Genomic DNA, 26,429 nt, shown 5'->3' on the forward strand with positions numbered 1-26,429 from the left:
CAGCCCAGATCAAAGCTCTATCACGAGAAGTCTGGGGGGCATAAACCGTCGTGCTTTACTAAAAAAGCCACACCAGAAAAGGAGTGCTCTCCAGCATAGAAGATATCATAACCAGCAAAATGGCCTCTTTGACCAGCATGCATATGCTGATTATGCTCTTGCAAAGCAATTATATCAGGCTGCAATTGCCTGGTATACATCCAGACCAGTTTCCATTTGCGACCATCACACATTCCCTGTACATTGAGAGTAACACACTTCAGATGATCAATCATATTTACAGTTATGGGACAGGTATGTACAGCAACTAACGGGCTGTCTACGTCGGCATTTCCACCTCAATGTCCGGGCCTCTGCCCTGGGATGAAGCATCAGCCTGAGGAGAGGACAAAAGTGCAGCAACTTCTTCTTCAGGAAACAAGGTCCGATTTGCAATCATAGCAGCCCAGGTCAAGCCAACACCAGAGTTTTCAGCAGGTGTTTTCCCATGAGAGGATGCACCACTCCAAGTCCGAGAAGGCAAAGGTCGCCTGGGGGAGATCACTTTGCGAGGAGTTTGCCATCCATCAGTCAAAAAATTTTCCCCCTTCCCTTGAGGTGGAGAGGACAAAGGCACAGGAAAAGAAGCATTACCATGTGAGACAGCCAGGGCTTTGCCTTTGTCTTGAACAGAGAAAAACTGTTTGACCCCTTTGTTTTTGACCACAGAAGAGGCATTTGCATTCTTATTCAAAGGCTGAACCATTTCAGCTTGCACTGGCATCCGTGGAGCTTGGGAAAGGCATTGTGAAGCCATGTGCCCAAATTGCTTGCATTCAAAGCAAGCACCTGCAAACAGCCCCCACTTGAGCTTGTAAAAGGCACTCCCCATGGAAACATTATTCACAGTAACCGAGTATGAAGCTGGAGTGGGATGATCTGTATCCCACAAAATGCAGAAGCGATTCGAATTTCCATTGGGTCACGGTGGACATACCACCTTACTGAGGGAAGCTGCAATTTTAGTTAGAAGAGAAGACAAGCATTGAGGAAAATCCACAACTTCTACCCAAACAGGGCAACGATGCCGAATCAATGCCTGATAATCCCGGGTGGAAGGCCAGGGCAGAACATGGACCATCTGCTGGCCATAGAAAAGAGGAGAGTGCTCCAGCAAAACCTGACGGTGCTCCTCATCAGCCATGATGATCTCAAAAAAGCCCCTCGCTGCATAATGAACTTTTTTGACATAAGAACCACCCAGGGTTTGAGTCAACCAATTCCCAACATCTGCAGCAGCAGGCATTCATCCTGGGAAGAAAATTATAATGGCATGCTTTGCATACTCCTTAACTGGATCAAATATATCATCCACTTCCACCATAATGCCAATGGTGGGAAGTGGATCTTTCCAACCTTTACGGGTGTCTTCAAACCCTTCATGCATAACCTCATAAACAAGCTGAGCCTCAGCACAGTCATGAAGGGAATCATCTGAATCCATCAACTGTACGGACAAAACTGTACGGACTGTACGGAATTTTCTGATTGTACGGACAAAATCGTACGGATTTTTGACAATAAAATTTTTTTTTTCTGACAGGCAAACTGTACAGACTTCCTTGACTGTACGGACAAAACTGTGCGGACTGTATGGATTTTTCTGACTGCACGGACAAAATCGTACGGATTTTTGACAGTACGAAAATTTTTTTTCTTCGGATTTTCTGACAGAGCGTATGGACACAAAACGGATGTCAAAAGGAACCTCGATGGTGTCAAATTGAGGGAGAAACAAGCAGCTGTAGCGTGGGAGGGGCTAGCACGGAATCTCACACTCTCTCTCTCTCTGCCTCTATATGTGTACACACCTGGCAAGTGCAATGTGATGATGAGCGCACACGCTTTTTTTTTTTTCTACATGCACGTGCACACACACACACACCCCTCATCAATGAAACAAAAAGATGAAGTCCATAGCAATTTTATTAGCCATATCATCTAATAGGACTCTAGCATACATATTTTGTATAACCAGATCTATAAATACTAGTATTGTAGTGATCTTTTATTTCAATTTCTTGAGCAGTCTCGAGTGATTCACAAAAAAACTTCAGAATGGGGGCAGATTCAGAAAGCAGCAGAAAGATGCCTCAATATTGCAAAGGAAGATGGAGATGGAGAAAACATGGCAACTTGTACAGAGTTGCTTGAAGTGATGAATTTAAGCCAATGCTTACTTCTAATGGGGTATGTTCCACTAATATTTCTACAATTCACCAGGTTCATTTGTCATGATATTCCAGTAGAATGTGTTACTGAATGCTTCACATGATTCTTGTTTATTAAAGCTGCGTTCTTATGGAACATGAGAAAAAATGATCTTCATTTTTAAAGATTAAATGATTGTAATGTACTTGTTCATTTTTAGTATAAGATGCAGAATGTATGCAGTCTGGTGACATTCGGTGATTTGATCATGTCTACTTTCTGATAAATAAAACCATTATTTTTTCGTGCTTTTAATGTACACAATTGTTTTTTTGCACTTGCTTAATCCCTCTTCCCACATCTAGCAATGTGTTTGCTTAATTACTTAAACTGGTTGTACAGGTATATGCGGGGATGCCCTTTCATTGATAGTTCAGATGCTTTCAAGACACAAGATGCAGGTGAAAGAACGGCTGCACTATTAGGCAGAGTTTTGCTTCTAGACCTAGTGCTCCGCAATGAGGACCGTCTGTTCAGTTCACAACTTGGATGGCGTGGGAATCCAGCAAACCTTTTGTGTACTCAGGATCCTCCATTAGGCCAGGAAACACTACAGGCAATACGGGGATTTGCACATCTGTCATCCACCAGTAAATATACAAAGGCCTCAAACAGAAAGTCTGGGTCCTCTCCTCCTAGAGAAAGAAAATTTTATTCCTTGAGCAGTTTGCATGATTTGCAAACCAGTGACTCCCTCCTATCGAAGAGTAATGTGCATGATAAGCAGGCACAAGTCCCTAAGAAGATGGGGCAAGAAGTTTGTAGATTTCACCTTGTTACTATTGATTCAGGGGTTCCTCGCCGGCCTCCAGCAGGGAAGCAGGCACATGATAGACTCCACTATCCGGAAGTAGTTGAACTTCTTCTCAACAGCATGGACTATGCTGCTGGTTTACTCCATGACATCTCTGGAGCTAAACTTGGTTTTTTGACATCAGAAACAGAATCTATAAATGTGATGCCCCAGAGAAAAATTGTAAGGGCCTTCCAAAATGGCTTCAGAGGAGCTGTTGAAGACATGCAGAACCTCCATGTTTTCTTGCTGAAGCTCTACAGAATGCTTGAAATTATGTTGAGAAAATTTTTTGGGGCTGTTAGTAAATCTTATCCAGAAGAGGAAGGGAAGATAATATATACAAATAATCTTGATTTGCCGTGTTCTTCAAGCCTAGCAATTAGTCATGGTGAGGCCCCTGTTTCTGGAGTTCACCCTCTTGATGTTCAGCAGGAAGGCAATGAATATGTTTTGAAAGATAATGAAATAGGTGAGATCTATGCTAAGCAATGTGACGAACATTTTCCTTTAATGGGATCTTCTTCCAGTAGAATCATTTCTGAAAAAGTACCCTCCCAGAAAGACTTGGGGAACTGTGGATATCCACAGCTAACTAAGAGGCTTACCCTGAAGTTGAAGAATGTCAACAAAACTGCAAAGGTATGTTATTGATTACAAAAGGTTTTGATAGTGGAGGACATAGCTTTTATACAAGCTCTCACTCTCCATTTTGGGAGGTCAAATGCAGGTTGATGCTGAACTAAATGAAGTGCTCAACCATTGGAATGAAGTTCTCTACTCAGAAGGACGGCGTTTCTGTCAAGAATATGGTTTTGTGACTGGCTTTCTTGAAGGAGGTGGTAGCCATAGTGTTGTGGACAGTTATGAACTTAAGGTCTCTCTCTTTCTCTCTATCTCTTAGTGCTCTCTCTCTCTCTCACACACACACAAACACACACACTTTTTTTGGTAAAATCCAGTGTATTTATATCCTCATAAATTTACAATATGGGAAGTCTCCCACACACTAGCAATGAACTCCGAAAGAGAGCCCAATAGAAGAACTCAAAAACAAGTAGAGAACACTTCAAGGCTAGTAGCATCCAAATCCCTTGCAGCAAGACTGTCATGAGGAAACTGTTGACCCATCCTAGAATGCAGTCTCTGTGTCCAAATAGTCCATAATACCCAAAAGCGAGTCCAGTGAAAGAAAAGGAGTAATGGAGACATCTGAGATGAGAGGCATCCAAACATCCAGAAAAGTTTCCCAAATCTGATAGAAGGGAACCGAAGCCGCAGTAAATGAGAGACATGAGTGATCAATGTGCGAGAGTGCGGGCAAAACCATAATAGGTGAGGAACTGTCTGGCAGGGATGAAAGCAACGGGGGCAGAAAGGAGAAGCAATGCGGCGTGCTGCCAATTTCACCCCAATGGAAAAGGCTCCCACTATACATCTCCAAAAGAAAAGCCTCTGTTTCAATGGCAATTTGGCTTTCCAGATTTTCATGAGTCGGGATTGCCACCAAGATAAAGGCCTATCCAAATTCCAAAGAGTGTTGGCATGCTTGTCAATCCATGGCTGTGGAAGAAGAAATCTGTAAACCTTCGAGGAGGTCAGATTGTGTATTGAGAGCGTATGGGTAGCAGGAGGTATGGAAGTCAAATTCCAGTCCATTAATCTGTCCTGTGCAAACAGTGGAGGAACCGGAACAAATGGCTGCAACATAGTTGAAAGTGTTCTCCAAATGGATCTATGATGCAGACCCAAGGAGAATGTCCTGCAAGCTTGTGGAAATGAAAGTATATAGCCTTGTTGATCCACAACATCACCAACAAATCTTATGCCCAATTTCATGAGATTGTATGCTTTAATAGGTGCCTGTAAAGCGAGAGGCGATGCAAACACCTTGCTCCAATGGATGCTTTCCAATCGAAAAGAATTACCATGATGAGAGGAAGCACCTGTCCATTTTGCATATGAAAGAATTCTCTTCCAATCATGAATAAAAGCAGTAGAAACAGGGCAACCAGGAAAGAGAAAACTGCTTCCCAGTGATCTGTAATCCAATGCCCATATGCATGGGAGGCCATGTTTCCACACATAGCTGCTAACATAATAGCCCATGGTTGTTTTTGCTGAAAAAAATCAGCAATCATAGTGCTCTTTCTTGCCAACATATGAACCTGGAGATTGAGAATATTCAGCCCCCCATGAGTCTTGGGTGAACAAATAAACTGCATAGGTAGTAGTCGCAAAGCTTTTTTATGAGATTTGCTTTTCCAAAATATCTCCATAGCTTGGGACATATAGGAAGCCAAATGCTTGAAAGACCAAGGAAGAAGAGGCAAATAAAATTGCACATATGCCATAATGATGGATTGTACTATCCAGAGTCGAACATGTAGAGGCCAAGTGGACAAATGCCAGTATTCCAGCTTCTTGTTGATCTTTTGAAGCACCCATTTGAGCTGTTGTTGCGGAGTAATATTCCAGCCAATGGGGTATCCTAGATGTCTGACAATAGTAAGGGAAGAGATAATGTGGCCTGGCCAAAGAAGTGCATGCCAATCAGCTTCTTTCAAAGCTAGAAGTTTTGATTTCTGAAAATTGATATGCAGTCCAGCAGCTATGCCAAAGTCATTCAGTGTATGCATCAAGCGAGAAAGATCACTTTGAGAATTCCTTGGCATGAAGTATGAATCATCAGCATAGGCCTGTGCAAGAAATGACTGTGCCCCTGGAATTTGCAAGCCATGAAGTGATGTGTGTAACTAGAGATCTAATCATAAGAGCCCAAGGCTGATCACCTTGCAGAAATTGCAGCAACATTTTTCCCTTGTGAGCAAGGATGTGCACCTAGATATTCATGATGTTCAAACCACCATGCATCTTAGGAGAACAAAGTTGATGCATTGAAAGCAGTTTGATACTTTTTCTACCATGTTTGGAACGTACACACACACACACACACATATTTTTTTTGGTAATTCCACAGTCATAATATTACAGTTTCAATATTTTACAAAGAGATTCTCGAAAGAGTAGAATCTCAAGCACATCAAAAACACAAGAAAACAATCTCCATGCAAGAGCTATGAAGATCACCCTCCTGACAAGCATCATAAATAGATTGCCTCAAGGAGGCTCTGAAGAGCTGATATGGCTGAGTAAACTGTCTGTGCAGATACACATGTTATGTTCAGTCCACAAACTCCAAAGAGCCCAATATCTAATCCAAAAAAGGAGCAAAGAATATAGAGTTAGTGGAGTAAGACATCTGCCAAATAGCCAAAAAAGTTTCCCAAAAGTTGAGTTAGGGAAACAAAGCCTCAAGAGTGTCCAAATCTGCTGAAGCAATGACTTTGTGTAGGGGCAATGCCAAAACAAATGAGCTAGTCTCAGTTGGTGAAGTACAACGGAGAGAAGAGGCTGTGGCTATACACATACACACACACACACACACTTTTTTTTAAGTGAAAGCTTTGATTGATTATATTAAAAGAATAGTCACCTCAGAAAAGAGGCGCTACCTCAAATGGGCTTGAAATATCAAGATACCAAAGGAAATTAGCATGCTTAACAGCTAGTATTGGTGCCCAAGTAATTTGAGTCCTGGCAATGTGCATGGTCTTCGGCCTCTCCATCGTATCCTTTGGCTCCCTAAAAATTTTTATTGCAATAAGCTAGATTGGCGGAAACACACACACACACACACTTTTTATTTTTGTGGAATCTTTGAGTCATTATATTACAAAAAAAAGCTATCCTAGAAAGGGAGAGCTATAATACATCAAGAGAAAATCTCATTGTAGGACAAATATACATCATGATCAAAGACATGAGATTGCAAGCAATCAAAAAGCGATTGCTCCAAAGAGTGTTTGAAGAAAGAGAAAGTGGAAAAAACAGGATCACAAAAGACCCTATGATTACGATCCTTCCAGAGAGTCCAGAGTGCCCAGTACCGAACCCAAACAAAAAAGAAATCAAACTTCTGTCTGGGTGGATGTACACCAAAAAGCCAGAAGAACTTGCCAAAAGCAATATGAGGAAACTGAGCTCTCAAAATCTGCCCAAGGAAGTCCAAGAAAGCACGAGAGGAAGGACAATGCCAAAAGAGATGAGGCACAGTCTCTCTCGGAGCCAGACATCTACGAAAAATAGAGGAAGCAATATGTCGTCGTGCCAAGAGCTGTCCATAAGGAAGAACACCCAACAAAGCTCTCCACAAGAAAACCTGCTGACAGAGAGCAATCTTAGAATGCCAAATCTGTCTCAAATGTTTCCGCCACCATTTCATAGGACGATTAAGATGCCAAAGCTGATTTGCCTTTTGTGAGATAAATGGCAGAGGAAGTAGAACTTTATAAAGAGAAGAGATAGTAATATGTGCAAACTGCAAAGGACAGTATGATAAGCCCATAGAAGAAAGTGTCCAGTCTTGAAGACGATCCTGTAGATGCAATGGAGGAACTGGTTGAAAAGGCTGGAGCATCAAAGTAATATTATGCCAAAGTGGACGACGATAATGCATTCCAAGGCCAAATTTGGCAGCAGCCAAAGGAAAAGTAAGGGGAATTCCAGCATCATCAACAACATCTTGACAGTTTGGAAGGGAGTCATGGGGATCTTAGCGAGGGCTGCACCTGAGTTAGGACCGGTCACTTGGGGAGCCGTTTGCTGGTGCAGCACCGAGATGGGACATCACTTGGCTTATGAGTTCTCTAGGCAGGATCCAGTTTTCTTCATCACGTAGGCCACCTGGGCATACATGGACAGCTTCCCTTGGCATCTGATAGAGACAGATGCCGGAGCGATGAGTCGGCACCCAGTTTGGGAGATCATAGGGAGCATTGCAGGCTGGCATATCTGGACTTCCAGATGCGCGCAGACCTTAGGAGATCAGGCTTCTTCTGCTACCCAGACCCTAGCAGACATTTGGAGCACGATCATTCACACGCTCAAGGGTCAGTGGGATCAGATTCAGGGGGAGTCCCGGGCAGGGAAGGAGAAGAGACGGCGCTTCTTTCGCGACTGGGACCACCGAGAGTTGTTCTTCCAGCACTCTGCTCAGAGTCTTCAGTGGCATTACTCCCCCCCATCGTGGCTATTTGTCCACTCTTCGATGATTATGCCCTGAGAGGCTTGTAATTAGTATTTTGGTTCCTCGGGCTGTATCCATTTTGTGATTGCAGCCCGCTGGCCTTTAGGCCCTCTTGTACTCCCGTGTTCAAGTAATGTAACTAGCACCACTTTTTGCGCAAAAAAAAAAAAAAAAACATCTTGAACCAAACGAATCCCCTTGAGACTCAGAAAATACGAACGTCGAGGCTCCTGCAAAGCCATAGGAAGGGTGAACACTCTAGACCAATGTATACTTTCAGCTCTGAAAGAGTTGCCCTGCAAGGAATCATTGCCATGCCAATCCAAGTGAGAAAGGATATGTTTCCAATCCATTAACAAATGGGAAACCAAAGGACAGCCGGGGATTTTGCCTGTCACAAAACCAAAAAGAAAATCCCACTGGGAAAGCTGCCAATGACCAAAAGCTGGAGATTCAACATGCAAGAGTAAATGATGAATCATGGCAGCCCATGGTTGAGAACCTTGCAAAAACTGCAGCATGAGTTTCCCCTTATGAGCAAGAATGTGCATATGGATATACTTAAGAATATTAAGACCTCCATGCATCTTTGGAGAACAAAGCTGCTGTACCGGAAGCAAACGCAGGCTTTTTTTGCCATGGCAAGAACACCAGAAGATTTCCAGCACCTCAGACATAAAAGAGGCAAGATCAGCCTTGCTGAACATAAAGAAGAGAAGACAAGCATTGAGGAAAATCCACAACTTCCACCCAAACAGGGCAACGACGCCGAATGAATGCCTGATAATCGCGAGTGGGAGACCAAGGCAGGACATGGACCACCTGCTGGCCATAGAAGAGTGGGGAGTGCTCCAGCAAAACCTGACGGTGCTCCTCATCAACCATGATGATCTCAAAAAAGCCCCTCGCTGCATAATGAACTTTTTTGACATAAGAACCACCCAAGGTTCGAGTCAACCAATTCCCAACATCTACTGCAGCAGGCATCCGTCCTGGGAAGAAAATTATAATGGCATGCTTTGCATAGTCCTTAATTGAAGAGATCTAGTAGCTAGCTAGGAATGGAATGGAAATGTGGAAAGCATAATGAAAAGCAAAATGGAAATGAAAATGAAAGAACAAATGCTAGGCAATGATAACCAAAATACTCACATGTAGATAGCTTGATGTTGACTGATGTAATAGACAATAGACAAGTACAACACTATATAGTGTGACACTAGACTCTAGAAAGTCACAATGTCTATGGGATATCTCCCAATATGACACGTGGCACGTCTAGAACTCACTAGACTATAAAACACCACCTAGACCACCTAGAACATATATTTTTGACTCACTTTGGCTTCATATTCAAATACCCCCCCCATGAAGGCAAGGTGAGAGACTACTAGAATGGAACCAATAACAGAACATGACAATGACGGTCATCAAAATTGTGCATGCCGGTCTAGAATTAGACATGGCTCCCACACAATCTCAGAGGCTAGTGAGCATAACATAGAAATCTCATCTAGCATGGCTCAGAGGCTCATCATGCATGGATGCATGATCAACTCAGAGGTCTAGGAGACCAATGCACCAACATCCTGGAACTCTCAAGCCAAGCCTGATAAACAAATAGACCTATCAATGCCAATACATGGCTCCCACAGTACATCGCCCCTTGGCTTTATAACAAGACATGTTAGGAAGCCACACACCAAAATAGGAAAACCAATACATCTTTTTAGGAGGACTATCCAAGGCAGAGGACCTTTAGACTCAATGACAACCAAACACTCAGTTACATATCATTTTAGGGGGACTACCTAGGGCAGAGGATCCCAAAATACATCAAGCTATAAGAATAATAAAAATAGATCTCTTAGGAGTAAGAGATGTCCTCCAAGTAGCCACTGCACATGTGTGCACATAGATGTCAGATTATGCTTGGGTACAGGTGAGAACATAAGTGTAGCTTTGCTTATTAAGTTATTATTATTATTATTTTCTCATTCACTCATAAATTGTCTAAATTGGCAAAATCCCTTTGTTCTTCGCTTGTTCTACAAAAAATTGAAATTGTAAGATTGGATATATTCTAGTCTTATGAAGGTATGTATATATTCGAAAAAAAAAATGTATTTACCAAGCTTCTACATCCCTTGCTAGCTGGGGTTCTTTGCAGCCTCCTTGTAGTGTGCCACCATCACTAGATGGTATGAGATTAGTTAAGGTCTGCTTGTACACACTAACTAGATAGTTAGATTAACTAGGTAGCCTAATGATCAGTTACAGTAACTGAGTCTCAACTAACTAGTAGTTAGCTCATAACCCTAGTTAGGCCAAAGGTCTAGGTCCATTCACACTTGGAGCTAAAGACCAAAGGGCCCCTAAATTTCCCTAACTTTGAGGGTCCATAACTTGCTTATTTAAGACCCGAATTGGATCCAAATTGAACCACAAATTCACACACAGAACCATTGAGCTACGGGAACTTTTTCTAGCAAATCCCACACCATTTAGGCAACCATAACACTCATCAATTTGCGCTCCCGTGTGGGCCTCTTTTTCGCACCATTTCACTCATAAGATTTTGCCATGACCTCCGATTGACAATCCGTCTATACCGGCACATTTTTTCACTCACGTGGGACAATCCTAGGCAAATTGTTAACACAATGATCCCTACTATACTACCGCATCTCTAACCCCCTTAACATTTTTTACTCCTCCTTTGGGAGCCCGTAACTAGGTTGTTTGAAGATCAAATCGCACCCAGTTTGATGCCAAGATCCACTCACGCAACGTCCAATCTCAAACGATAATTCTTAAGTCTTTTTACCATGATTTTCATTCTCGATAGTCGCTGTTACGTAGGCACATATTTCGACTCGTCCATTGCATATTTTTTGCCATTATCGGGCTACGAAGGTCGAAATCAATTGTGAATTTTAAAGTCAAAGGTACTCACTTAAAGGATACACTGAAGCATTGTGTATGCACCTCAGATTTGGACGAAGACTAGCACTTGCATACTTTCGCGAGCTTTCTTCGGTCCTCGACGCTCTTCAAGAATTCAACCTTTCACCATCGACAAGCAACATGGAGGACCTAACAGGTGAAGAAGAAATAGGTAACGATAATTTGCATCCTGCAAATCCCTTGGAGAACAATGCAACTGCAACCACAACAACAATGACAGATGACACTTTGATAAATTGAAAATGCCAGAGTACAATGGACGAGGTACCCCGTCAGGTTCCTTCAACTCTCCGACGCAGCATGTTGTGCTGCAGGCGACCAGTCAAATCAAACAAAAGCCGCCTGGTTCTCGATGGCCCTAGCCGATGAGGCTTCGGAACAATACTTCGACCTTCTCGTAGAGGAAAGAGTCACATAGGCACTGCTATTTGAGCAATTCAGAAGAAGATTCGAAATAGAAAGGCTGCAAGATGAGCTCGCATTACAACTAGGCAATATATCTAGATATGCGCAAGAAAGGAAAGGCGAGAAGATACTTAAGAAGAATGGAAAGATTAATAGTAAAGTGTGATCCCTGTCCAGACGACAAGTACCTCATAGCATGGTTCATCTCTGGCCTGAAAAAATCCATTCGCAAGGACATGAAAAAAGTCAGCAGCTATGCACATTTCAGCGACGCTCATGAAGCTGCAATTGACATTGAGGATGGCATGATCGATTTTGACAGCGACAATGATGGCTATAAATTAAGTCAACGCGATAAGAAATCTTCGAAGAAGGGCAGCACTTCCAACAAAGATCGCACCACCGAGGACAGAGTGGAAGCCATGGCCCTAACAGTAAAAGATGAAAGGATCCAGGCCATCGAGCAAAAGCTGCGTGTCTCTCAGCCACCATAGTACCCACGGAAAGAAAATGTTTGGTGCCCACAGTGTATGGCCAACCATACAGCCAATGAATGCCCAATCTTGAGGAACAGACTAAACCCACCTGAAGTGGCTCAGCCCCCATGATTATGGTGTCCCATTTGCAATGTTGCAGAGCATGATGTAAATACTTATTTCTACAATATGAGGGTAACACAACCCTGGTCCCAATAATACTAACAGCCGCCAATCCCAGTGTACAGACAACCGGCATTGGTAGCTAATGCACATAGCCACGTCTCAACCCACTCCCGGTGAGAACACAATCTTCTCAACTAATGAGGAATCCCAATCCTCTGCAATACCCATGGGCTCCCAATCTTGCTCCGGTAGTTTCAGTGCAACAACTCCAACCTGAAGAGCTGGAACCTCATTACGAGTATGAAAGAGAATACCCTATGTACTACATGGATGGTGCCAAAGGACTCATCCCGGTGTATGCTAATCATGTCAGACCCACCACATTTCGAACATCCATCAAGTGTTTTGGTTGTGGAGAAAACCACCGCATAGTAGAATGCCCACACAAGGATAACCCATTACATTCTGCAGGGAATGCGGAGTTGGGCATGCTTGCATGGATTGCCCACTAAGAACAAAGTCTCAACCAACCATGGAAGTAAAACCTAATGTATCCCTGGGAATGATAAGTGTGGTAACACAAAGTGTGGCATCACAGCCAATCTTGATCATAACAAGACAACAAGCAGCATGGCAAAAACTCCTTTCTGCTCAAAACTTAAAAAGCCCTCTGGCAAAACAAGCCAGCCAATCCCACAACACAAAAAGACCATGCCTAGCACATCCGCGGAAAGTGCCACCTAAGGAGCCAAGGAAGCATATCCCAAGGCTGAAACTGAAAAGATGCGTTACCAAGCCTTGAAGCAATGGATACAACAAGAGCAAGAAAAATTTGAGTCAGATAGGATGGCAGCAGCAAAGTTCAAAGCACCATTAGCACCCAGCATTGACACGGTGATTGATCCCAACAACTTCCAACAGGTAATAGAGCAACATGCAAAACATTCCCAATTGGATGGCACCACACTAGCAAGCTTAATAAGCTGCCTCGTCACGATGTCAATTGGGACATTACTAAGAAATTGCCTCCAATGCGGGAGAGTTTCAAGGGATGGATCGGATCTTCACAATACTCTCCCCCACTTGAAGAAGAGGAAAAGGAATAGAGAAACTGCTGTCAAGATAAATCTGGGAACAGGGAAAATCAAACCCACTATTTCTAGAAATGTTGAGGACACTTCTTCCACTACAACCACCAGTCATGTCTACCTACCAATGTACTAAAGCCCATAGAAGGGGATACTCAAAGTGACATCAATAATTGGATACAGATGCTGGCTACAATAGATAATTGTAAAACAACACATCTAATGTTGCTTGTTGTCTTGTTATGATCAAGATTGAGATGCTCTAATGTGGTCATGTCGAGGCCTCGTCCCGTTGGGATCCATGTGATCTAGCTGAAAGAACTCCGTGATAGAGCTCTGAGAGGGATCAACCGAGGAAGAAGTCTGCTCCTGTCTCCGTGCTCGGAGTATCCTCTCACGGTGTCTAAGTGCCTCATGAATGAAACTTGCCAAACACCGCTGGTCTGGGTAGGAGAGGAAATGGGCTAAAATCCCATAACTATCTCTGAAGAGGCAGTGGAAACGTCCTCGGATCTCATAGTACACAGGACACCTGAAGATGAAATGCTCCTCTTTCTCAACCTCATGTATGTCACATAGTGTGCATATGCGCTGCTCCCAGGGTAGTCGCTCTGCTCTGCCGCTCTCGATGCGAAGTCTGTGTGAAGAGACCCGGAACTGTCCAAGAGAGATCCTCATCGAGTGGGGCAGGTGAATCTGTGTGTATCCTGGTGGGTCAGTGAAACCCTCCGCTGTGATATGTAAGAAGTGATCTCTGTAGAAGCTAAGCTTCACTGGGAGTTCACTCGGTTCCAACCAACTCCGAAAAGTGTGTAGCTGTAGTAGATCCTCACGGATAACCTGGTTGACCTCGTGTGATAAGAGGGGAGAGAACGGAGCATCCATGCTATACTGGTGGAAGGGAGGTAGTCTATCCATGTGGAGCCCCAGTCGCTCAAACCATCTCTCTGTACGTGCAGACCAACACCTCTGATCTCCGCCTGCTGCAAGTGCCATAGAAGAGGATAAAGCTATCCATGGTAGCCTGCTACGCCCCGACGTATAATCCCCATATTCCCTAACTCGGTACAGATATGTGATGACCTGAAATGCAGCATCTAGCTGTAAAGGGGGTGACCCAAACTCAGCCTGAATGATTTGGTGAGGAACGGATGACTTACCACGAATCATCCGTGATAGCATGAGAACCTGTAGCCGCTCCACACGGGCCCACTCTGTATCCGATAAGTCTGGTCTCCAACAAGGACTGCCGTACATCCCCGCTGGGCGAGCCAAGGAGTCAAAAAGCAACCCCTTGGTGCGTGGATCCTGAAAGTGTGAGCGGAAGCACTGCCTCTCTAGCCTGGCCAATGAGGCATACCCTCTACTCAAGCGTGTCTGCATCGCGGGTCTCATAGTGAAGCTCGGTCTGGAGAAGATAACCCCAAGATAAGTGTATGATGAAACTATCTCAACAGATGACCCCGCGAATGTGAACTGCTCCTGACGCATGATGGCTCAAGATGTATTGAAGATCATGACCTTGGTTTTACCCAGGTTGACCTTCAAATCATGAGACTCACAAAAGGACTGTAGTGCGTCTAGGTGTCTCTGAAGCCCCTCTGCTGAGGAAGACAAGAGAGCCACGTCATCTGCATAGAGCAAAATCTGGATCAATGTGCCTGCAAGAGAGCAACCTACACCCCCCTGTGTCTGCATCAATGTCTCAAGCTCGTCAATGTAGAGGCCAAACAAGGTAGGCGACAAAGGACACCCTTGTTTGACCCCGATGGTTCTCATGATCTCGTCTGTCCACCCGGATCCTACCTGAACTCTGCCAGAAACTCTCTTGTGAAGTGCCATGACAGCCCAAATGATCTCCTGGTCATAACCCAAGTCCTGTAGGCGCCGTATGAGGCGGGCTCTCGGGACTGTGTCAAATGCCTTGCGAAAATCCACAAAGCAACAATAAACCCTCTGCTTCCGTGATCTCGCCTCCTCGATGATACATCTGAGCGTCAGAATGTGGTCCATGGTTCCATGATCACGCCGGAATCCGGCCTCTGTCCTGCTGCTCTGAGTCCTCGACACTCTGCAAGGCTGCTAACCTCTGAGTACTGATGCATAAATCTTGGACATGACATGTCCAATCATAATGGTCCTGTAGTTCTCCGGGCTCATGGGATCCCCTGCCTTGTGGATGGGTGACACCCAATCTGGTTTCATTTATGAGATCGAGCATACCGATTGGGTGTCACCAATTGTGATTGTTCCTAAGAAAAACAAGAAGCTCAGAATATGTGTGAATCTTAAGAATGTCAATGCAGCAAGAATCAGAGATCATTATCCTGTATCATTGACTGAAACAGTTTTAGAAAGGGTAGCGGGATCTGAAGTGTATAGCTTCTTGGATGGGTTCAGCGGGTGTAAGCAAGTACAAATTGCACCTCAAGATCAGGCAAAGACAACGTTTTTCACAGAATGGGACATTTTTACATACAGAGTCATGCCATTCGGCTTATGCAATGTCCCATCTACTTTTCAAAGGATAATGTGCACCGCCTTCAAGGAATTTCTCAACAAATTCCTACAAGTCTTCCTCAACGACCTGTGCATACACTCAGGAAAAAAGGATCACTTGAAATGCCTTGAAGAAGTCCTTAAAAAATGTAGGGAGTATGGAATCTCTTTGAATCCTCTAAAATGCCAATTCTTGGTCACACACGGAGTAGTCTTGGGACACAGTCTCTCGACATGGGATTGCAAAACTGACATGGACAAAATAAAGATCATCATGGAACTTCCCCCCCACTAAATGCCAAGGGAATCCAAGTCTTCATGGGACATGCCGGATACTATAGAAGATTCATACTGAGGTATGCCATGATTGCAAGACCCCTATATAAGCTCCTAGTCATCTTCATCTGGACAGACAAATGCGAACAAGCATTCGAAACCCTCAAGTGGAGATTGATCACAGGCCCTATTCTAATGGCACCAAATTGGGACATAGAATTTCATGTACATACTGACGGTTCCAATTATGCATTAGGGAGTGTGTTATGTCAACCTGGCAAACATAGCAAAGACTACCCAGTATACTTTGCAAGCAGACAACTAAATGATGCGGAGGTGAATTACACCACAACAGAAAGAGAAGCCTTGGCAATGATCTACAGCGTGAAGAAATTTCGACACTATCTATTGGCTAGTGACTTTATCTTTTACACAGATCATCAAGCCTTATTTTATATCTTGTGAATCGGCCATCTACCTACCACATGCCGAATCACTCGATGGCTTCTACTGCTACAATAATTCAATTTCAAAATCGTGGTGCGAAAAGGAGCTCAATATTTCATTGCCGATCACATGTCATGATTGAGGATAGGAGAAGAGCCGGAGGGGATAGAAGATGATCTACCAGATGCTGCATTATTTCAAATAGACGATATGCTTGATTGGTGTGCAGACATCATTGGGTACTTAATGGCATGAAGAACACCTCCTGAAATGAAAGCAGTGGATGCTAGGAAACTAATTCTAAAAGCTGCACCCTCTCAACTCATTGCAGGACAACTATACAAGATGGGTAAGGACCAGGTTTTGAGGAGATGTGTAATGCCACATGAGATCATGCCAATCCTCAATGAAGCACATGAAGGCATTGCAAGTGGACATTTCAAAGGGAAAGCAACATCAAGAAAAGTCCTTCTCGTAGGATATTGGTGGCCAACACTTTGGTCAGATGCCTATGAATATGTCAAAAGCTGTGATGTATGCCAACGAACTACTAAACCACAACACAAAGACTTCAATTTCCTAACAATAGTTGTTGCACAAAAACCCTTTGAAAAATGGGGGATTGATTTTGTGGGTCCCATCCATTCACCAGCAAAGGGAACACAGGCATGCTACATCATTGTGACCATCATTGTGACCATTGTGACCATTATATCCAACAGCAAAGGGAACACATACGCGCTACATCATTGTGACCTTTGATTACTTTACCAAATGCACTGAAGCTAAAGTAGTCAGAAAGGCAGATGCCAGAAGCACAGCAAGGTTCTTGTACAAGAATGTGATCACCCAATTTGGATATCCCATTGAAATTGTGTCAGATAGAGGCACACATTTAGTCAATGAGGTCATCCAAGAACTCTTATCTGGCTTTATGGTGATCCATAGAAAGAGCACACCTTACTACCCCCAAGGGAATGGACAAGCCGAATCCACCAATAAAATTTTATGCATTGTCTTCACCACAAGGTAGTAGAACCAAAGTGTTCTGATTGGGCAAAGAAACTAAATGCAGCCTGATGGACATACCGAACCACACTCAAGGTCAGTACAAAAAATACACCTTTTCAATTGGTGTATGGTCTTGAAGCTGTGGTCCCACTAGAATTTGTAATACCTAGTCTACGCATAGCAGTATAAGAACGTATGGGGGATCATGCATCGCTAAAAGGTAGTAGAACCACAAGATAGTAGACCACATTGTCTTCACCACAAGGTAGTAGAACCAAAGTGTTCTGATTGGGCAGAGAAACTAAATGCAGCCTTATGGGCATACCGAACCACACTCAAGGTTAGTATAAAAAATACATCTTTTCAATTGGTGTACGGCCTTGAAGCTGTGGTCCCACTAGAATTTGTAATACCTAGTATACGCTTAGTAGTACAAGAATGTATGGGGGATCATGCATCGCTGAAAGAAAGACTCTACCAATTAGAGATGCATACAGAGACCAGATTAGTTGCCTACCATGCCATGACAATAGAAAAACGAAGAAGGAAGACATGGTTTGATAGAAACCTCAAAGACAAAGACATCAAGGAAGGTGACTTGGTTTTGTTGTACAATAGCAAAGTCCATAAGAGCAAGCTCAAATTTCTAGGTCAAGGACCTTATAGAGTCAAAAAATGAATCCCATCGGAGCTGTGTTGCTAGAAACACTGGATGGAGTCCAATTCACAACAATAATAAACGAGAGCTGTCTGAAGCGCTACTACATCGACATGCAAGCCATCCTCGACAATAATGAATATTTGGGGACCCCAAGTCTTCCATAGTTAGAACTAGATTGTATCACGAGCACTCACTAGCATATGTACGCCTTCGCATATGTAGGTAGTTTCAATTGATTTCAACCTAGGGCTCATAGGTGATGACTGAGTCCTAGTTGCCCTATGATTCCCTTAGCAAATTAAGCATATAGGAGGAATGCCCACCTCACTAGTCATGCATAGCGCACCCACACGTTTCGAGCACCACGAATAAATTGCACAAATAAAAGCCCCAAGAGATACTTGTTTTGATACACACACACGGCACCCTCATTACAAAAAGAGTAAAATGCATTAGCCACTCACAAAAGAAACATGCACTCTTAGAACATGGCACTATATTGGCACTGTCAAACTGGGACCTAATTCATGTGTGCAATACTAGGGTGAAGAAAGTCCAATAACATGGGAAAAAAGCCTACAACGCCATCGACAAAGCGACACCATGCCAAACGGCCCAAGCCTCAACCTCAACAGCCCTCCTCAAATCACCAACCTGATGAAGGACACGGTCTAGAATCACCAACCCAGAGGTCAATACCAAAACAACCACGGCTAGTGGTTCTGGACAGTGATACTGATGAGCAAATAAATGCAACACACCAAGAAGATATGCCACAGAACCGAAGGACCCTAGAGGCAAGAGAAATTGAGGCAAAGCAATTGACTATGCAAGATGCAGGTGCAGAACACCTTGATGACTAGACCAACAAAGAGCTAGCAATAGATGGAACAATACAGCTTGTATGTTCGCCATGTCACCCGATGCTTACAACTTCTTGTAGTCAAAGGGACTAGGTAGTCTTTTTGAGAAGCTAAAATCCTACTTACCAACACTTGCTATGACAGAATACATTTGTCAATTCATAACATCATATAAAAGCAAAGAGTTGGAGAAAGATAAGTATGGCACAATAACATATAAAGAAAATCCCTTACAAATCTACCTTAGTAGATCCACTATGCAGGAGGCTTTTTCATTTCCAAAGGCACAAGAAGAATATCCAAGGAAAGATTGAATGCAAGATTCTTTGAAATTCAGGATTTATTCCCACCTAGCACAAAGTCACAAAGCGAGGAAATACGCCATGATATGATTCTGTGTTGTGAGATTGGCATGGCTTGTTTTGCCAGAGGGCTCTTTGCTTTTTGAGCGGAAAGGAGTTTTTGCCGTGCCACTTCTCTCTGTTGTCTTGTTATGATCAACACTGGCTGTGATGCCACACTTTGTGTTGCCACACTGTGATTTTCCACACTTATCATCCCTAGAGATACATCAGGTTTTACTTCCATGGTTGGTTGAGGGTTTGCTCTTAGTGGGCAATCCATGCAAGCATGCCTAACTCCGCATTCCGTGCACACAGGTTGGAATGTAATGGGGTTACCCTTGTGTGGGCATTTTGCTATGTGGTGGTTTTCTCCACCACCAAAACACTTGATGGGTGTTCGAAATGTGATGGGTCTGACTTGATTAGCATACACCGGGATGAGTCCTTTGGCACCATCCATGTAGTACATAGGGTATTATGTTTCATACTCATAATGAGGTTCCAGCTCTTTAGGTTGGAGTTGTTGCACCGGAACTACTAGAGCAAGATTGGGAGTCCGTGGGTATTGCGGAGGATTGTGATTTCTGATTAGTTGAGGAACTTGTGTTCTCACCGGGAGTGGATTGAGATGTGGCTATGTGCATTAGGTGCCAGTGCCGGTTATCTGTACACTGAGATTGGCGGTTGTTGGTATTGTTGGGGCCGGGGTTGTGCTACCCTTATTGTAGAAACAAGTATTTACATCATGCTCTGCAACATTGCAGATGGGACACTATAACCGTGGGAGCTAAGCCACTTCTGGTGGCTTTAGTCTGTTCCTCAAGATTGGGCATTCATTGGCTGTATGGTTGGAAGTGCTGCTCTTCTTTGAAGATTTCTTGTCGCGTTGACTTGACTTAGAGCCATCACTGTTGCTGTCAGAATCGATCATGCTGTCCTCAAAATGTCAATTGCAGCTTCATGAGCGTCGTTGAAATGTGCATAGCTGCTGACTTTTTTCATGTCCTTGCGAATGGATTTTTTCAGGCCAGAGATGAACCATGCTATGAGATACTTGTTGTCCGGACGGGGAATTACACTTTGCTATTAATCCTTCCATTCTTCCTAAGTATGTTTTGACGTTTTCTTTCTTGTGCATATCTATATTGCCTAGTTGTAATGTGGGCTCATCTTGCACCCTATCTTCTTCTAAACTGCTTAGATAGCAGTGCCCATGTAGCTCTTTCCTCTATAAGAAGGTCGAGGTACAATTCTGAAGCCTCATCGGTTAGGGCCATCAGGAAACAAGCGCCTTTGATTTCATTTGACTTATCGTCTCTAGTGCAACGTGCTGCATCGAAGAGTTGAAGGAACTTGGCGGGGTCTCCTCGTCCATTGTACTTTGGCATTTCCAATTTACCAAAGTGTCGTCTGCCATTGTTGTTGTGGTTGCGGTTGCCTTGTTCTCCAAGGGGATCTGCAAGATGCAGATTATCATTACCTATTTCTTCTTCGACTGTTAGGTTCTCCATGCTGGTTGTCGATGGTGAAAGGTTGAATTCTTGAAGAGCGTCGAGAGCCGAAGAAAGCTCGCGAAAGTATGCGGGTGCTAGTCTTCGTCCAGATCTATGGCCATGAGTGCCTGTAGTATTGCCAAGTCATTGTCAAATACTTAGCCCTCCAAGGTTGCATTATCAGCTTCTGTTTCCATATCCCAATCTATATTGGCACCATAGCCTTCTATTATGAACTCTTCAGGGTCACTGTCCCATTCGACTTCTGTCATGAAGACTGGCATTCCACTACTTTTGATTCATCGTCCCAGATTAGTGCTTTTAGTTATATCATTTGGGCATCCACATCTGGCAACATTAGATGTGTTGTTTTACAATTATCTATTATAGCCAACGTCTGTATCCAATTATTGATGTCACTTTGAGTATCCCCTTCTATGGGCTTTAGTACATTGGTATGTACACATGACTGGTGGTTGTAGTGGAAGAAGTGTCCTCAACATTTCTAGGAATAGTGGGTTTAATTTTTCCTGTTCCCAGATTTATCTTGACAGCGGAAACTCTATTTTGGATAGTGATTCCATCATTTGGAAATCCACATCTGGCAACATTAGATGTGTTGTTTTATAATTATCTATTATAGCCAATATCTGTATCCAATTATTGATGTCACTTTGTGTATCTCCTTCTATGGGCTTTAGTACATTGGTAGATACATGGGATGCATGACTAGTGGCTATAGTGGAAGAAGTGTCCTCAACATTTCTAGGAATAGTGGGGTTTTTTTTTTTCAAGAAAGAGACTTCTATTAAGTAAGAGAAAAAACCCGCGAGAGCAAGCTCAAAGCGGAATACATCATGAAATCATGAGGATAAATAAAAAACCCCCTCAGAGTGAGGTGGAAAACAACCAAGGCTGAGGTTGAAAGTGCCACCTCAACCCTGTAGTAGTCTCAGAGAAGAAAGGAGAATTCTTCCATTCCCTGAAGAAAGAAGCCCTCCTAGCTGAAGCTGCACGGGAGTCTCCCTGCATACCCGTCCATACGGCCATCAAAGTAATGATGGTGTCTGTCCAGATTGTCTGTCCAGATACTAGCCAATGTGTGCGAGGGATGAACCTGAGTACCCTCCAAAGCCTTTGTGCATCTGGCTCTCCAGATATGCTAGGATGCTATGCTCGCTAGAATCTCCCAAGAAGTATCCACAGAGGCAAGTACAGCTGTAAAAGGAAGGTGTGGTACCACATCCAACGAACAGGACTCAGTCTGATGATGTCAAACCGAAATGGCCCGAGAGGAGTCGAATCTCTCATAGAATACCTGAGGCCCTGTAAGAGAAAGCCAAGCCACTGAGCCCCATGTCATAAAGAATGGGGAGTGGGCAAAGTGACTGAAAATCCTGGCTACCCCCATCCAAATTATCCTCGCCTGTCGGCAATCCCATAAGCAATGCTGAATAGTCTCCAAAGCAGAGAGGCAGCGAGGGCAAGTAGGGTTGGCTCCGAACCTGGACCTCCAAAGGTTCACTGCAATCCCACCATGGATAGAGAGCCAAAAGAAGATAGTGATCTTTCTATTCCTGTGGGATTTCTAGAGTCTCCTCCAGAAGCACCTCTGCAGATCCGTAGTGATATCAAATGTCTCCCAATGAGGAACTCTGGAAGGTCTCCAACCTCTACTACTGAGCTGAAATCTCCTGGCATTATTGACCGTGTAACGAAAGAAGGGGATGCTCTTCTCTCGATGCCCTGCGTCAATCCACCCCCACTCTCTGGGGTCCCACTGCAAATACCTGATGGGAACTCCCCCATAGAGCCAGAGTCTCCAAGACCCGGTGGAGAGTAGCCGGGGGTCTGGGTCTAGGAACCACTCTGAATCTGATCCCTGCACCAAAAGATCTACAACCCTGATAGGCTGAAAAGCAGACTCAAGCAAGATGTCCTCTGTGGACCTGAGCAATCTGCCACCATCCTGGACACTAAAAACTAAAGCATCCTCCTGTGCATCTCGAAAGGCCAAAACCTGAAGCGGAACACCGCCTCGTAAAAGTACCTACCCAAGTGGAGGAAGTGAGTGGCATATCATCTGTGTCTACCCAAACCTCTGGAAGGGCTGCCTCAATCTGCAAGATCCTCCCTACACTCCCTCTGAGATGTCCTGTCAATCTTGATTTGGTCTCCTCTGGAAGCCTGCGGAAAGCTTTCCAAGACCCCATAGATGATGCAGGTCCCCTCTCCCACCTGGACCACTGCATGTAGAGTGAGGCACCCAGAGGTCTGCCATGATCATCTAAAATATTGTCATTCCACATGATGGGTTGCCTATCAATCTCTTCACGAGAGGAAGGAGGAATCCTCTGAAGAGTGCTTCTGAAACTGGCCCAAGCTTTCAGAATGGCAACCATGAGAGGGGATGAAGGTGATCTGAGGTGTGATGTGGTGAAGATCCACCTCACACTGCTCATCCAGTCTCCTCCTGAAGAAGGTGTGCACCTCTGTATGCTGCTAATAAGAAAGTCCTTCCACGGTTCCTGCCTTGGCATAAGTCCTCGCACCACCATCTTGCAAAGTAAAGCTCTGCACTGTAAATCTGGATCAATAATATTGAGGACCCCTTCCTGTGTAGGGAGGATGAGGGTCTCCCAAGCCACCCTGGCTAAGGCATCTGCTGTGCCATCAAGCCCACTCCAAAGAAAATTTCTGATCGGTCTTCTGAGCTGAATGATGCAGTCCCTAGAATGGCACCAGCATGAACAAACAAACCAGGCCGTGGCCAAGAGGACCTGGTTGACCACCACAACTCTAGAGGCAAGATCCAACTTGGCTGAGCTCCAAAAAAGAAGCTTCCTCCTGATGCTCTCCAAACCGGGAGCAAACTGCTGCGTGGAAGAAATATCCAAGCCGACCTGGCAGCCCAAATACCTGATAGGCACACCCCTCTGAACCCAAGTGAATCCTATGTCAAGCCCCCAAACTGGAGTGTTCTCATCACTGATCCAAAAGCCATTGGATTTATGCCAATTTATCTGCGCTCGTGCCGCCAAGCAAAATAAATCCAATGCTGTCCCGAAAGAAGTGAGCGTCTGTGGAGTGGCATCCAAGTAAACTGTTGTGTCATCTGCCAGCTCACTGTCAAGTAGCTCCTCTTCCCTTCTGATGGGAAGTCTCAGCCCAAAGATGTCAACTTGAGATCTAACAAAGATACTCATAGCTTCGGCCACGAACAAAAAAAGGAAAGGAGCAAGGGGGCATCCCTGACGGACTGATCTCGAAATCTGAAATCTCTCACCCCTTACCCCACCAATAAGTACCTGGCTGTGGGCTGATCTGTACAAAGAGGAAACACCTCTGATCCAAGCATCAGTAAAGCCAAAGCGTAGAAGGGTGCCCTCCAAAAAACCCCAAGAGAAAATGTTATAAAAAATGCTTCTGCCATGCACAAATCCCGTCTGAGTGTCATGAATAAGATCAGGGAGAAGGGGCTACAATCGGAGGCTGATTGCCTTGGCCAGAATCTTGTAACAAGTCCCCAGAAGTGTGATAGGCCTCCACTGGGACACTAAATTTCTGCAACCTCCTTCCGGGATAAGGTGGATGAGACCCTCTGTAAGCGACCCAGGCATCTCGCCAGAGTCCCAAATGGCCCGCAAGGCTGAAGTAATGTAGTCTCCAATCATATCCCAAAATGCAATGAAAAAAGACGGGGTGAGGCCATCCGAACCTGGGCACTTGCCCTTGTGAAGGGCTGAAAGTGCAATCTTGAACTCTGTGTTGGTGAAAGGTGCATCGAGCAAAACATGCATACCCGGATTCACCAACACAGGGATGCTCTGCCAAATAGCATGTATAGCATCCTCTCTATCATGTGTCTCAGGATCAGCAGTAAGAAGGGTGGCATAGAAATCTGAAGCTATGCGTAAGACATCATCAGGCTCTGTCTGTAAAACCCCTTGTGAGTCAATAAGCTGGGATACACTCTCTAGGGCCAAGAGTAGAGAAAAAGTGTTTATTGACTCTACCACCCATCTGAATCCAAAAGGACTCCCGTGCATGAAAGGCATACTCTGCTCTCTGATCAAGCAATATCTGCTGATGAGCCCTTGCTGCAGCAAGGCGCTCCTGAATCCAAGCATCTGAAGGCCGTTTCTGCTCTTTCCTCTGCAAAGCTGCCAACTGCTGGCGAACACCAATCTCACGTCTGAGAATATCTCATCTTCTGGTACAAGCAACTGAGTGGTAGAAGTCGCTAATACCAGAAAGGGCAGTAGCTACATGTGATGGATATGGCTGCCCACCCTGGACATGAGAAACCCATATCTACAGAGCTGCCTCTGTAAGGTCCTCCTCTGTGTAAAAGGCATTTGGAATCCTGATGCTGGCAGACCGGCCTCTCAAGTGAGGCTCTGAGATAGCCAGCACAATAGGAAAGTGGTCTGAAGTGGAAACCCCAGCAGCAATGCATACCGATCCACCTCTGTCTATTGCCCAATCATCTACATAGAATCTGTCAATGCGTGCATGAATAGGCATCTGCTGCCTCCTGTTCGACCAAGAGAACAGGAGGGACTGTGGCTGAATAAGAAAGGCATCGTCCAACCAAGTATCTCTGCCACCGAAGTGAAAAAGGAAGGCATCCCAAGCTGCTCTCTCCAAAGAGTGAAGTCCGCCTTCTCTATCCCCCTTTTTTGTCTGACGGTAACTCAACCATGTTAAAGTCACCTCCAATCACCCATGAATCCGCAATGGGGGCCCAAGAGAGCAAATCCTTCCACATAAGGACACGTTCCCCTCTAATGTTGGAGGCATACAGGAAGGAAACCAACCTTACGCCCTCTAATCAAAAGAATAATCCACTGAGCTCTAGAGGGAAGAATGACTCCGTGTCCAACAATTAAGGGGAGAACTGACTGTGAAACTGAAATAGAAGTGTCCCCCTTGGTGCCCAAGGCAGGCGACCAAAAAGTATGGCCAGAAAGCAACTTGCCTGACTTGGCACAATCTCTAGAATCCAGTTTGTGCTCTTGAATAAATAAGATATCAATGGAACCCCTAGTAACACCTGGATGAAGCTGATCCCGAATTCAGCTGTCTACGGCGGCGATGTGGGACACCACCTAGGCCCTATATGTTCCAACTAATAATCCTCATCGACGGGAGGATGTAGAATGGAACACCTTACCCGACCTAGTGGCGGAAACAAACCCCTCAATAGGGGAAGACCTCCTGCTCGAGGAGGGAGGAATGGAACCAAGTGGCGGAAAATCAACAGGGGAAAGAACCCTGCCACCTGAAGAAGAAGCCCTGTCAACAGGAAACCCAATCACTGGCTCCCCAAAAGTAGCGGGCACAAACTCCTCCTCTGGGAAATCCGAACCATCTGCCAGGGCTGAAAATGAGTTCCTGTGAAGCAAGCCAGACAGCGGAGTGCGAATACCCATCGGTCTTCCGAAGACTTTAATAAACTTTCTTTCTTTCTTTCTTGAAGAGCGTCGAGAACCGAAGAAAGCTCGCGAAAGTATGCAGGTGCTAGTCTTCGTCCAGATTTGAGATGCATACACAATGCTTAAGTATATCCATGAAGTGAGTACCTTTGACTTTGAAATTGGCAATTAATTTTGATCTTTGTAGCTCGATAATGGCAAAA

The 26,429-nt window shown here is 44.4% G+C and overlaps 1 protein-coding gene across 3 annotated transcripts in view; it reads left to right on the forward strand.

The window, feature by feature from the left end:
* The window catches only part of LOC147904070 (dual specificity protein phosphatase family protein), a 147,358-nt gene that overhangs the window by 65,438 nt on the left and 55,491 nt on the right, over positions 1–26,429 (forward strand). For all 3 annotated transcript variants that reach the window (XM_087370357.1, XM_087370361.1, XM_087370367.1), the window contains exons 6-8: positions 2,069–2,229; positions 2,593–3,685; positions 3,774–3,920. In XM_087370357.1, the coding sequence (XP_087226483.1) occupies positions 2,069–2,229; positions 2,593–3,685; positions 3,774–3,920 (1,401 nt within the window). The remainder of the gene's footprint in view (positions 1–2,068; positions 2,230–2,592; positions 3,686–3,773; positions 3,921–26,429) is intronic.

This window comes from Dipteris shenzhenensis, chromosome 3 (assembly GCF_047967505.1).
Source record: "Dipteris shenzhenensis isolate YYH24624 ecotype China chromosome 3, Dip_SZ_1.0, whole genome shotgun sequence".
In the NCBI taxonomy this organism is placed as follows: Eukaryota; Viridiplantae; Streptophyta; class Polypodiopsida; order Gleicheniales; family Dipteridaceae; genus Dipteris; species Dipteris shenzhenensis.